This window comes from Quercus robur, chromosome 12 (assembly GCF_932294415.1).
Source record: "Quercus robur chromosome 12, dhQueRobu3.1, whole genome shotgun sequence".
NCBI classification, from domain to species: Eukaryota; Viridiplantae; Streptophyta; class Magnoliopsida; order Fagales; family Fagaceae; genus Quercus; species Quercus robur.
Window position 1 is genome coordinate 18,203,256 of NC_065545.1, and position 14,328 is coordinate 18,217,583.

The 14,328-nt window shown below is 38.0% G+C and overlaps 1 protein-coding gene across 2 annotated transcripts; it reads left to right on the forward strand.

The window, feature by feature from the left end:
- Positions 1–4,839: 4,839 nt before the first annotated feature.
- Positions 4,840–11,380, forward strand: LOC126709606 (protein PXR1). Of its 2 annotated transcripts, none has more exons than XM_050409906.1 (3): positions 4,840–5,029; positions 10,181–10,290; positions 10,754–11,380. In XM_050409906.1, the coding sequence occupies exons 1-3, from the start codon at positions 4,855–4,857 to the stop codon at positions 11,045–11,047; spliced, it is 579 nt and encodes a 192-aa protein (XP_050265863.1). In that variant the 5' UTR covers positions 4,840–4,854; the 3' UTR covers positions 11,048–11,380. The 2 variants fall into 2 exon arrangements, with proteins under 2 accessions (XP_050265863.1, XP_050265862.1); XM_050409905.1 differs by lacking the exon at positions 4,840–5,029 and adding an exon at positions 7,966–8,334.
- Positions 11,381–14,328: the final 2,948 nt, after the last annotated feature.

A 14,328-nucleotide genomic window follows, 5' to 3' on the forward strand; every position in this document is an offset into this window, starting at 1 on the left:
TCTTTTATTAAGTGTCAAAACAGATCCAAAATTATATCCAACTCATTGGATTGATGGCTTTGGGTAAGTTGAAATCCTTATTTATTTATCTAAGTGATGAGCAGGATGAAGGTTATCTGCCCCTTTTATTTTTTACAAAGTATGCATTTATCTCCATTAGATTCAGCCTCCATTGTAGAAGGTTCAATTCTCAATATAAATATGTGGTAAACCTCTTTATTGCTGGTACTTGATCAAATTACTTAGATTATTAGCAATGTATTATTGTTAGTTTTTATTAAAGACAAAGTGACAACAGTTCAATGCTATTTGTGACAATAATAAGCTTCAAAGCACATAAAGTAAAGGAACAAGAGATAAAAAGAAAAACATTTTCATTAAAAAAAAAAAAAAGAAGGAATACATTATATACATTGATAGAATGTCATTACAAAAAAAAAAAAAAAAAAAAAAAAAAAAAAAAAAAAAACAAAATGAAAATCCTAAGTGCTAAGCCTTGGCCTTTGGAGGAGGAGGGTCATCATTTTATCTCAACTGAGAGGTAGGAGCATCCTTGGCCTTAGGATCAGCTTCTTTAGTCTTGGCCTCTGCTTCCTTTGCCTTAGCTTCAACTTCCTTGGCCTTGGCAGCATCTTTGGCCTCTAAGGGGGGCTTGGTCCCCTTGCCCTTACCTTTGTCTTTGGCCCCATCAGCCCCTTGGCCTTGATTACTAGCTTGGCCGGGTCCTTTCGAAGCCTCAGGGAGGGGGAGAGCAACCTGGGCAGTCAGGGGCTGCTCTGAAGTCTTTGGAGCAAGGGCAGGGGGAGAAAGGATGGCACCTAGAACTTCATGAATATCCGGGTGATATTATATGCCCCTAGGTTGCCTCCACGCCGAGTCTACAGGGACTCCTACAACATTAAAGGCCTCATCCCATGTTGCATTGCGGTAATCCCTGCATACCTCGGCCAGCTCTTCAGTGAGCCTGGCTTGTGTTTCCTCCATGTCGAGGGCGTAAGATGCTTGCCTTTCAGCCTCTGCTGCCTCCTTGGCCAGTTGAGCCACCTCCTTTGCCTTCTGCAGCTCTGCCCTCAGATCTAGCACAAGTTGCCTTGAAGTGGCCAGCTCTATTTCGGTCTGATAAAGTAACTTGCACTGGTCTTCAGCCTAAGTCTGGACATTTTTTAGTCCTGCCTCAGCACTTCTTCTATCCCTTTGCTCAACAGTCAGCTTGGAGAGCAACTCCTTGTTCTCCTCCTTCGTGGCCCCCAAGGCCTTTTCAGTCTCGAGGCGAAGGTGGACCTAGTTCTTGACATCATTTCGAGCCTCCTTAACCCATTCCTCGGCCACATAGACCTCTTGGGTGATCTACACAAAAACAATATAGCAACCCCATTTAAAAATAATGATAATAAAATAAAATAAACTTACTAGTACTTAAAAAATAAAAAGTATGTGGCTGTGAACTTACCATGGCAAGGTCCCTTTTTAGGGACGTGAAGAGGTCTTGCTGCTTCAACTTCCTCATAGCGTCCATATCTTTGGGTAAAAAAAGTGGTTGCTCCAAGGCATTGGCTATGTATGCAAAATGACCTCTTCGGAACTCCCTAACAGAGGTGTTCCACAGGATGACAGCCCTATCCACCTCTAGTCGAAGAGACCAAGTACGTTGCTGGGTGCGCACCTCAGCTAAAGTTTGCTCCTCACGGCTGTCCACAGAAGTGGACCTCTTGTCGCTAGGGTCTCTAGCCACTTTCTGTTGTTTTATGCACTTCTGAGGGGCCACTTCCCCTTCCTCAAGCTCCTGCACTGGCCTCTTCTTCTTTAGATTTGGAATGGCATGCAGTCCGAGGTTAGTAGGGGGTAGAGGGGGAGGAGGGGGAAGAGTGGGAGGAACTTGGGACTTGGGGACTTCTTATGAAGTTGACCCCTTGTTCCTTGCAACCATGAGGTCTCTTAGGCTTTTATTCCCCCGGTTCAGTGCCATCTCGTCTTCCTCTTCTTCGGAGGTACTGTCTGGACAAGCAATCACCAAAGTCGGGGCGTGAACACTGAGTGCTTGTCAGGCTCGTCCTCAGCGTCCGAGATGTGAACTATCTGAGCCTCTTGAGCTTCCTCTTCCTCAAAATGAAATTTGTCTATCTTGTCCTCAAGTGTTAGACGTGAAGAGGCAATCTCCTCCCTTGGTGCTGCTGCTGCTACCTCAGGCAAAACCTGTTGAAGTGGCAATACAACAGGTGGAAGATCTCTCCGAGCTAAAAATCCAGGCACGAAGACGTCTATACGGGCCAATAGGGAGTCACCAGCTCTTATCGCCTAACTCGCCTCCTAGAAGATTCTTGACAAAGGCTCGTAGTTAAGTATTAAGTAAGCGGCTCGCAACTGCCTATCCTCACTTACAAAGACCTCGGACCTCAGCAAATAGTTGAGAGCCGGAACGTTGACTAGGCTAGGTCTTGGAGCGACGTGTCTTTTATCTGCAAAAACATCCGAGGAGGAAATCATAATCAGACCAATGAAAATTATCATCAGAAGAAGATGAAGTGTTAAAAATGAAAAGGGATAAAACTGAAAGGGCTAAATCCCCTGCCAAAGGGACTAATCCTAAGGTACCCCACCTGGCTCTCCCGCCCGAGTTGGGCAATGAAGACCGTCATGCCATTCCTCAGAGACAATCAGGTAGTCATCCTTCATGCCTTTGTTAGACTTAGGAATGCAGGATATTAGTCTAACGATGTCAGACCGAGACTTAAGATAATATCCCGTGCTGGTAAGTTTCTGGCACTCGATATCAGTCTAACGATGTCAGACCGAGACTTGAGATAATATCCTGTGCTGGTAAGTTTTTGGCACTCGTACATATGAACTACATCAAGCCACGTGAGCCCCAAGCCCATTTGCTCATTAAGAGCGTCTACACTACCTAAGATCCTAAATAAGTTAGGGGCGCACTGGTAGGGAGTCAACCTATGATTGATTAGATAGTCTTGGGTCACCCTGCCTATAGGGATTGTCATCCCTCCTTCTATGAAAGCAATCATAGGGATGACTACCTCCCCTTCCTCCCTGTTTGTGACTATTTATTCTGGAGCACAATATTGTAAGGTTACTCCTTACGGAATGTGGTACTTGGCCCTAAAACCTTCCATACCAGCATCAGAATCTACTAGGTGCTTAAACCTACCTATCTGGCTAATCTAAAAGGAAATGGGTGAAGTTTTTAAAGAAATGAGACAAAGAATGGAAGGCCAAGGAGATTGACCAAGGAGAAAACAACCTAGAAGAAATAAAGAATAAAAACTTATGGGAAAGTGAACAAGTGACACTATAGGAAGTTCTTGAAAGATTGAGAGTTTTTGAAAGGTTGAGAGCTCTTGAGAGTTTGAAAATTTTTGTAAAGTGAGAAAAAGTGAGCCCTTCATGCACCTTATATAGGAGGTAAGATTAAGTGGGAGTTATCCCACTCAAAATTCGAAGAAAAATGTCCACCTTAGGATCTGCTCCTCACCATTGGATGCGGGGAACAAAGCGCCACCTAGAGCAATTAATGACACGTCATGGGTTTCTAGGCGTCAGAAACAATTATGAGAAGCACCTGATAGTGCTCCCACGTGTGTAAATCATAGGAATTAGTAATTTTAACTCTTAAGAAATCAAAATCCCAATTCTTCTCCTCGGATAAGAGGGAAAAAAATCGGAATTTTGAGGGGCTATTGTAGGGATAAGGGCCAAAAATTGTATATTGGGCCTTGGACTTTAGCCGAGGACGTTGATTGGTCTGAAGATGAATAAACAATAGTGAGGATGTTAAGTTCAAAGTCCCATAAGTAACATGTAAGTAGAAAGGTTAGGAAAAGTGGTCCGAGGAGGAGTGTCTCCTCGGATAAACAAAGCAAAGGTCAAATGTATATTCTATTACTCAAAGTGGCCTTCTAGGAAGTTTTACTGAGAGAGACGTACATCATGAACGTACTGGAAGAGTGGAAGTTAGGAAATATCTAAGAAAAAGCTGTTGCAACAAAATCCTAGCAAGCAAAATTGTATTTGTAACTGTTTCCAATTAATATACACTAGAACTTACCTCCTCGGACCGGGCCGAGAGTGAATTTATTTAGGTCAATCCTTTTGGTTTTTGTTTGATTATCTTTCAAACATATTCTATCCATTGTTTAACTCATTAGGACCTAGTTCTCCAACTTACTCTCTACAAATTTATTGTGTTGGGCTCACTAGGTTTATATCCCTTTATATTTTGGGTTTGGACTTCAAAATGTGTCCCCACAACACTCATCATACTCCTATGAATTTTTGTGATTGAAAAATGTAGTAATCCCAATTTATAATAAATGCAAATCATTAACCTTTATCAAAAAAATAGAAGAGCCTCTAAGCATGTGCGTGAGTGTGTGCTTAGAGGCTAGTAATTGTAAAAATTTACCTTATTGCTAAGTTATCAACTAGTATATATATTTTATTTTTTTTTTCTAGTAAAAAAAAAATAAAATAAAAAACCTTATCAAGAAAAAATCTAAGATCATATTCTTTTATGACAAGGATTAATAATTGTAAAAATGTGTGTGGTAAAAGATGTAGTCCTAAAATTAATCATATTTCTTTCTTAAAAAAAAAATCATATTTAAACTTAAAATCCCATTACCACATGTTCAACTTTTATTACCCCGACCCAGCTTCCAAACCAACCTAAAAAGTACAGAATCTCTTCCCAACACTCAGAAAATTGCAAATTAGGGTTTCAACTTTCAATTTCGTTCCCTTTTTTTCTTTTTTCTTTTCCTCTTTTGCCCTAATTCAAATTCTCTGTGATTCGCAAAATTTCCTCTTCCATTTAGCTTGAATTCCAACCCCTTTGCAACAATGAAGCATCAGAAACCACGAGACGAGGAAAACAGGGGGGAAAACAATGGCTCAAATTCGATAAAAATGAACAACAACATGAAGAAGAAGAAGAGATTAGGTGGGGGTGGCCTTTCGCTCGAGGCATTCGCTAATGCCAAAACAAAAGGAGATTTTTACAACCTATCTATCATAAGTACTTTTTTTTTTCATTTATTTTGATAAAGTTTCAGTCTTTTTTTCTTTTTTGAAGGTTTTTGTTGTTTGAGTCTTTGACAATTTGTGTTTTTTAGTTATTGGGTTATTTATTTCAATTTGATTTATTTTTTGGGTTATTTTGTTAGTTCTGTTTGATGGGTATGAGGTAGTGGGACTTGAAAGCTGAGACTGTTTGGTTTAGAGCTAAATTTCTGGTTGGTTGATGAGAAAATGCAGGAAAAGGAAATAAAAGAATTTTGAGCTATGAGGTCTCTTAGGCTTTTATTCCCCCGGTTCAGTGCCATCTCATCTTCCTCTTCTTCGAAGGTACTGTCTGGACGAGCAATTACCAAAGTTGGGGCGTGAACACCTGAGTGCTTGTCAGGCTCATCCTCAGCGTCCGAGATGTGAACTATCTGAGCCTCTTGAGCTTCCTCTTCCTCAAAATGAAATTTGTCTATCTCGTCCTCAAGTGTTAGACGTAAAGAGGCAATCTCCTCCCTTGGTGCTACTGTTGCCTCAGGCAAAACTTGTTGAAGTGGCAATACAACAGGTGGAAGATCTCTCCGAGCTAAAAATCCAGGCACGAAGACGTCTATACGGGCCAATCAGGAGTCACCAGCTCTTATCGCCTGACTCGCCTCCTAGAAGATTCTTGACAAGGGCTCGCAGTTAAGTACTAAGTGAGGGGCTGACAACTGCCTATTCTCACTTACAAAGACCTCGGACCTCAGCAAATAGTTGAGAGCCGTTGACCAGTTTGAGTCTTGGAGTGACGTGTCTTTTATCTGCAAAAACATCCTAGGAGGAAATCATAATCAGACCAATGAAAATTATCATTAGAAGAAGATGAAGTGTTAAAAATGAAAAGGGATAAAACTAAAAGGGCTAAATCCCCTGCCAAAGGGACTAATCCTAAGGTATCCCACCTGGCTCTCCCACCCGAGTTAGGCAATGAAGACCGTCATGCCACTCCTCGGAGACAATCAGGTAGTCATCCTTCATGCCTTTGTTAGACTTAGGAATGCAGGATATTAGTCTAACGATGTCAGACCGAGACTTGAGATAATATCCCGCGCTGGTAAGTTTGTAGCACTCGTACATATGAACTACATCAAACCACATGAGCCCCAAGCCCATTTGCTCATTGAGAGCGTCTACGCTACCTAAGATCCTAAATAAGTTAGGGGCGCACTGGTGGGGAGTCAACCTATGATTGATTAGATAGTCTTGGGTCACCCTGCCCATAGGGATTATCATCCCTCCTTTTATGAAAGCGATCATAGAGATGACTACCTCCCTTTCCTCCCTGTTTGTGACTATTTATTCTGGAGCACAGTATTGCAGGGTTACTCCTTACTGAATGTGGTACTTGGCCCTAAACCTTCCATACCAGCATCAGAATCTACTAGGTGCTTAAACCTACCATCTGGCTAATCTAAAGGGAAATGGATGAGACAAAGAATGGAAGGCCAAGGAGATTGACCAAGGAGAAAATAACCTAGAAGAAATAAAGAATAAAAACTTATGGAAAGTGAACAAGTGACGCTATAGGAAGTCCTTGAAAGATTGAGAGTTTTTGAAAGGTTGAGAGCTCTTGAGAGTTTGAAAATTTTTGTAAAGTGAGAAAAAGTGAGCCCTTCATGCACCTTATATAGGAGGTAAGATTAAGTAGGAGTTATCCCACTCAAAATTTGAAGAAAAATGTCCACCATAGGATCTGCTCCTCACCATTGGATGCGGGGAACAAAGTGCCACCTAGAGCAATTAATGACGCGTCATGGGTTTCAAGGCGTTAGCAACAATTATAAGAAGCACCTGACAGTGCTCCCACGTGTGTAAATCATAGGAATTGGTAATTTTAACTCTTAAGAAATCAAAATTCCAATTCTTCTCCTCGGATAAAAGGGAAAAACTCAGAATTTTGAGGAGTTATTGTAGGAATAAGGGCCAAAAATTGTATATTGGGCCTTGGATTTTAGCCGAGGACGTTGATTGGTCTGAAGATGAATAAACAATAGTGAGGATGTTAAGTTCAAAGTCCCATAAGTAACATGTAAGTAGAAAGGTTAGGAAAGGTGGTCCGAGGAGGAGTGTCTCCTCGGATAAACAAAGCACAGGTCAAATGTATATTCTATTACTCAAAGTGACCTTCTAGGAAGTTTCGCTGAGAAGGACGTGCATCATGAACGTACTGGAAGAGTGGAAGTTAGACAATATCTAAGGAAAAACTGTTGCCAACAAAATCCTAGCAAGCAAAATCGTATTTGTAACTGTTTCCAATTAATATACACTAGAACTTACCTCCTCGGACCAGGTCGAGAGTGAATTTATTTAGGTCAATCCTTCTGGTTTTTGTTTGATTATCTTTCAAACATATTCTATCCATTGTCTATTTCATTAGAACCTAGTTTTCCAACTTACTCTCTACAAATTTATTATGTTGGGCTCACTAGGTTTATATCCCTTTATTTTAGGTTTGGACTTCAAAACGTGTCCCCACAACACTCATCATACTCCTATGAATTTTTGTGATTGAAAAATGCAGTAATCCCAATTTATAATAAATGCAAATTATTAACCTTTATCAAAAAAATAGAAGAGCCTCTAAGCATGTGCGTGAGTGCGTGCTTAGAGGGTAATAATTGTAAAAATTTACCTTATTGCTAAGTTATCAGCTAGTATATATATTTTATTTCTTTTCTAGTAAATTAAAAAAAAAAAAAAAAAAAAAAAAAAAAAAAAAAACCTTATCAAGAAAAAATCTAAGATCATATTCTTTTATGACAAGGATTAATAATTGTAAAAATGTGTGTGGTAAAAGATGTAGCCCTAAAATTAATCATATTTCTTTCTTTTTTTTTAAAAAAAAATCATATTTAAACTTAAAATCCCATTACCACGTGTTCAACTTTTATTACCCAGACCCAGCTTCCAAACCAACCTGAAAAGTACAGAATCTCTTCCCAACACTCAGAAAATTGCAAATTAGGGTTTCAACTTCCAACTTCCAACTTCGTTCAATTTTTTTTTTTTTTTCCCTCTTTTGCCCTAATTCCAATTCTCTGTGATTCGCAAAATTTCCTCTTCCATTTAGCTCGAATTCCAACCCCTTTGCAACAATGAAGCATCAGAAACCACGAGACGAGGAAAACAGGGGGAAAAACAATGGCTCAAATTCGATAAAAATGAACAACAACAACAACATGAAGAAGAAGAAGAGGTTAGGTGGGGGTGGCCTTTCGCTCGAGGCATTCGCTAATGCCAAAACAAAAGGAGATTTTTATAACCCATCTCTCATAAGTACGTTTTTTTTTTTTTTTTTCATTTATTTTGATAAAGTTTCAGTCTTTTTTTCTTTTATGAAGGTTTTGTTGTTTTGAGTCTTTGACAATTTGTGTTTTTTAGTTATTGGATTATTTATTTCAATTTGATTTATTTTTTGGGTTATTTTGTTAGTTCTGTTTGATAGGTATGAGGTAGTGGGACTTGAGAGCTGAGACTGTTTGGTTTAGAGCTAAATTTCTGGTTGGTTGCAGAGAAAATGCAGGAAAAGGAAATAAAAGAATTTTGAGCTATATGGAAATAATAGTAACTTTCTAGAATTCCAATATCTAATGTTTTATATGTACTAGTATTTGTGGAATTAGAATTTTTTTTATTTTTACGGTATTTCAGCCTAGTGGGGATGAAAGCTTTAGGCTTTTCAAGCTGTAGAATGCTTGTGTGATTCTATATGGTTTTTCGACTGGATGAATTTTGAAAGGCAATTTCAGTTTTAGAAACTATACAAAATTGTTATTGACCAACTTTGTCCTAATCTTGCAGAGTCCGGTTCACTTTGAAAAAGGGTTTGCTGGTTAGCTTAGTTTAGATGAATAGATGATGTTCCTCTTTGTTTTGTATTAAAGAGCTGAACTGCGTCAAGAGCCTTATAGCTCAATTGGCACCTCCTGGTGTTTCCAATGGAGAAGTATGGGGTTCAAATCCCCCCACCCCCAACTATCAAATTATAAAAAAGTGAGCTGAACAGCATAGTGCATTGTATGAATTGGTCAGGATTAGTATTTGTGGAATGAGAAATATTTTTTTTGGTATTCCAGCCTGGTGGGGTGGGGATGCAAACTTTAGACTTTTCTAGTTGTACAATGCTTCTGTAATTCTGGTCTTTTGCCTGAATGAATTTTGAAAGGAAATTATAGTTTTAAAAACTAAATACCAAATTCTTATTGACCGACTTGGTGTCATAAACTTTCAGTCTCCAGTTCACTACTTCAGTTTGAAAAAGGGTTTTCTGTTTAGCCTTTTTTAAATGATGTTCCTCTTTGATTCATATTAAGTGAGCTGAACTGCATTGTTTGTACTTTGTAGTTCGAATCGGTTAGGACCCCCCATAAACATGAGATATGATGTGTTAGTTATTCACTGTGTTCTCATACGGTCAATAACTTACAAACCATGTGAGTTGTACACTAGGACGAGGGAGACTGTGGATGTTCTTGAATTCCTTTTGAGAGAAATGTAGGTATATTCCAGCTAATAATTTAGGAAGCACCGACACTATATTTGGGGTGTGTACCCATGCTTCCTAGGTAAGAGCTACAAAAATTGTTGTGTCGCCATGTCATATGTGTACCCATGCTTCTTAGCTAATAATATATTTAATTTTTACAAAAATAGAATTATGTTGTGAAATGAGCAACGAGAACATCATTTTCAAAGATGGTGATAACAATTGTTTTCAAGGATTAGGGCAAGGAAAATGAGTTGGCAGAGCAGAGAGCCATTTTTTAACCAGAGCTACCTGAACTTTGATGTATATAAAAGCCACTGATTGAACTTGTTTGCTGAATGGACCCCTTTATTACCGTGCAACTTGGGGGCATAGCACCTGCTGTCCGTCGAGGATAATGATCCATTATCCTCTGTTTGTTTCCTAGATGGGTGAAAGAGCAAAAAATGATACTAATCTCAAATATAAAAGAAGTGATAATGATTAAGAATTTGTTTCATCTTGTTCTTTCCAAGAATGAAGTGGAGAAAAAAATATTCTTTTCTGAAAGAGAATGGAAAGATGTCAGTGATTATAAATTTTGCTTTGTCATACTGTGGTATTTTAACTGACAGGTTCCTGTTTCATTTCTTTCAGAGAAGCAAAAGGAGTTTTATAAGAATGCAAAGCATGTGAAGAAGTATAAGAAGTTGCTAAAGCAACAAAGTCAGCAACATGATATTTCCTCAGCTATAAGATCCGTTGAGGTTTGATATGACATCTACTTCATCTGAATGTTAGATTGTTTTGTTGGTTTCTCTCTAAAAATAGGTTTAGAACTAAATAAAAATGTCAAATACCACAAGTTTTACCATAAACAATTGTATCACTATTTCTGAAATACAATTCATTACTCATGTCCTATAAAATTATTTTTTTTTTTTTAAATAAAAATTTAAAAAAAAAAAAAAAAAAAAATCTTTTTAGGTAGTATGTGGATTTCAATTTGGAGTATTAGTTCCTAGTTTGAAGTCCTAATTATCATTACATTGTTTGGATCATTTATTTAAAGCACTGATTTTGAAATAGAAAAAATGCTTGGTGGTGTTTTAAGTTTATACCACTCAGAAGTCAAAACCCCAACCCCAAACCCATCGCATCCATATAGATTTGTAGTTGCATGTGGAGTTTGGAAGCTTAAGTCACATACCATTCTGGTGTTTGTTGCAGGATGAGAATGAAACTGAAGATGGAAGCAGTATGGGTTTGAACAAACAGAACAAGAAGAATCCTGGTATACCCAGTTTGAAAGAAATGTATGATAAGAAGCATGAAAAGAAAGAGAAGGAAAGGATTGAGATGCAGGCAGTTCTTCAAGCAAAGAAGGAAGAGAGAGAAAAGGCTGAAGCTCGGAGGAAGGCTGCAAGAGAGAAGATGTTCAAGAAGACGAGAGCAGGCCAGCCTGTTATGAAGTATAGAATTGAGCATCTTTTGGAGACTATTCAAAATTCAGCCAAAAACTGAGTGCAAAAGTTCCTCAATTAGTGCTGAGCTCAATTGTACTTTGGTTGTTTTAGAGCTAGATTTCCATTGGGGGTAAAAAAAAAAACTTGATTGTTAAACTTTTCTGTAGCAAAATTTTTCTGTGGCAATGCGATAGACAAATACAATATTTCCCCTTCCTTTTCTCCACCTGCCCCTTCTCCCCTTTTCTTGTTTTGTAACAGTAGATATAATGGAAAGAATACAATTACTGAAAACAATTTTAATATGATAGAGAGAAATTGGTATTCTGTACTGTAATCCTGCAATATTGTTTATCAGTAAAATATGTAATTTGTCATAGTATTGAATTCATTTCATGTTTCTACCCAATTTTTTTTTCTCCTCTCTCCAAAGCTCTTCTTTTTTTTTCTTTTCTTTTTTTCCTTTTTCTTTTTCCTTTTTTTTTTTTTTTTTTCTTTTTTAACTGTATTTTTTGGGTGATCAAATTGCATTCATATTTAACAGTGGAAAAATATCCCTCTGAGACAGGCTAATACTTAAACATCTCTTAACTTTTTCATTAAGTGCCTTAGGACGTTAATTTTGTAATTTTTTTTAATTATTTATTTATATCAGAAGCTCGTTTGCTCAATGCTCTTACCAATTATACAGGATAATTTATACTAAAAGTAAAAGAAAAAGAAAAAGGAAGAAACTCTGATCATTTTATTAAAAGATTCACTGCAGCAAAACATTCTCTGCAATCAGACAAATAAGTCAGTGACTTGCAGTCACTTTTTTGTACCCTTAACATGAACCATATCACTACGAAAACCCCCTCTATGTGTACTATTGACCAGGGTCATCATATCCAAAATAAAGACCAAAAGCTAAAAACTATGAAGGGAAATTCAGACAGACCAAAATACATCAAGCCCCAGGATCTTCAACAAAGAAGGTTGTCACTTGTCAAGGACTCAAGCATAGCGAGGAACAGCAATTAAAACCCGCCTTGGTGTTGGAGGTCTGCTGCAGAGGATCATAAGGGTCATAGCTATCACCAACGCCACCAGCAGTCCCATAAAATCCAAACCTTCAGCTGCTAATTCCGAGCACACAAGCTTTCCCATCACCAAAGCTTCAAACAAGAACCTCCCCGCAACTCCTTTGCCAAGATAGAAGAAGAAAGAATCACATATGCCTTAGAAAAATGAGATTGTAGTAGTATTTATTAATCTATTGAAGTCAACTAAGACCAAGACTTGAAAAATTCTTAATATGTTCACGCATGATTAATATGAAGATTCTAGGAAAAAGAATGACGTCGTTGAATTTATTGTTGAAAATGGATGACTTCATACCGTGACACCGTCATACGCCAATACCAACCTAGAAAGCTCAATGTGAATAGACTGGTTTTACATTATTTATTGAATTTGAGGGTTGGTAATTGTAAGTTCAAAATTATTGGTTTCCGGGCGGCCTTTCAGTGTTGAAAAAGTCAGTTTTTGTGACACGATTATGCCAGTAAGTCCAAAACTGATATAAACAGATGTGACTGACTGACTTGGCGTATACTACACCCGGTTTGCATCAAATTTTTTTTCTTTTTAGAAGTTGGGCTCACACAGTTCAACTGGGCTTCTTCTCCCATCTAGAAAGGAGAGGTGAAAGCCCATAGAACTCTTTTAGGTGAAAGTATAAGCCCAGATTTGTTGCAAAATGGGGTTCAAGTTTCTATGTGAGCCATGACTCCCACTCCCACGGCCACAGGCACGGGTCCCTTTACCACTTCTTCAAGAATAGGAATAGAATGTGCACTCTGGAGTGCCATGACAATGAAATGTGATAGAGCAATTCCTTCAAATACAAGTTCAAGAACCCAGACATGTGCAAGTGCAGTGCAGCCAGTCCTGGTCAAACAGGAACTAGGACTAAAATGCTACCCAATATTCCTGGTTAACCACCAAGTTTGTACAACTTATCATAATAAATCTTTAGCAAAAGTAAATATACACATAATAGAATGCAAGAACTGAAATCCTGTTGTACGAAAACCAACTTCGATTTATGGTATATGGTAAAAAATGGAATTGTTATAAACACAAAAAATCTAGCTTTTTCAGCATAGGACTGTAAATGACAATTCATAGAATTGGATTCCAACCTGCATTTCTTTCTATGCTTTGGCAGGCTATAATCATTGTATCACAGAAGTTAGGAAGCCACAATCATGATGCACACATATCGGGCTCATTTGGGAGTCATATTTGCAAATTTCGCTAGTTTGGTACCAAGGAAATGGGCCATCTAAAAACTGAACCAATGCAACTTTAACTGAACCATTAGTATAACTTTATAATACAAAGCATGAATCAGTAACTGTGATATAATAATGAGTGTGGGGTGAAAGAATAAAATCAGAGTGATGAAATCAGCAAAAGAAATCATAGTAATAGTAATAAGAGAATATAAATGATGGTGATCATCAATAGAAAACGTGTGGCCATCATCAACCAATAAAATGTCTGGAATTTCATTACGCCAGCCACTTTCACACAATGGTTACCTCTCTTCACTTTTTTTTTTTTTCTAAATTTTAATTTATTTTTTAGTTGGGTCAGTCTTGTGGGGTTGAGGGTGTCTGTGTTATGTTATTGTCTGTCTACCTGTCCTGATTTCTTTCTGTTTTTCTTTTCTTTTATAAAATTTTGTTTATAAACTTTATCTCATCTAAATATATGTTAATCTCTGTGGCTATCTGATATTCAAATTTCACATAGGAGGCTCATGTACAACACTACAACTTTGGTTGCTGGGTCATTTATCAGGTTGTGGTGTGGTGTAGAAAAGCGAGCGTGAATGTAGCAAAAAGTTGTGGACACCATCCAATGTCACTGAATCTATCACGTGGCTCACCAGTCGAGGCCCTCTCTCTCTCTCACTCTCTCTTTCTCCAATGAAATTGAACAAAAAGTGAAAGTTACCATACTAAGATAGAACATTTAACTAGAGGTGCACTTTTCATGCAACTGACGGTAAAATTCTGGGCCTTTTTTACATTCATTACCTGTTTGTCCTCCTCTATAATAAGAAGCTCCATATTTTGCTGGGTGGTAATTGCTGGTTGGTAATCTATGTGCTTAAAAGTACCTCAGTCCATTCCAGAAATTTATGTGCAGTGTCCAAATGTACCTTAGAATTTTAGACCTTAAACTGTACAATTTCGATGTCTTTTACCCCAAATATTAAGAACTGCACCAATCCCATATCAGAAATTGAACCAAAACCAGACCTCACACCTTAACACCACATGCCTC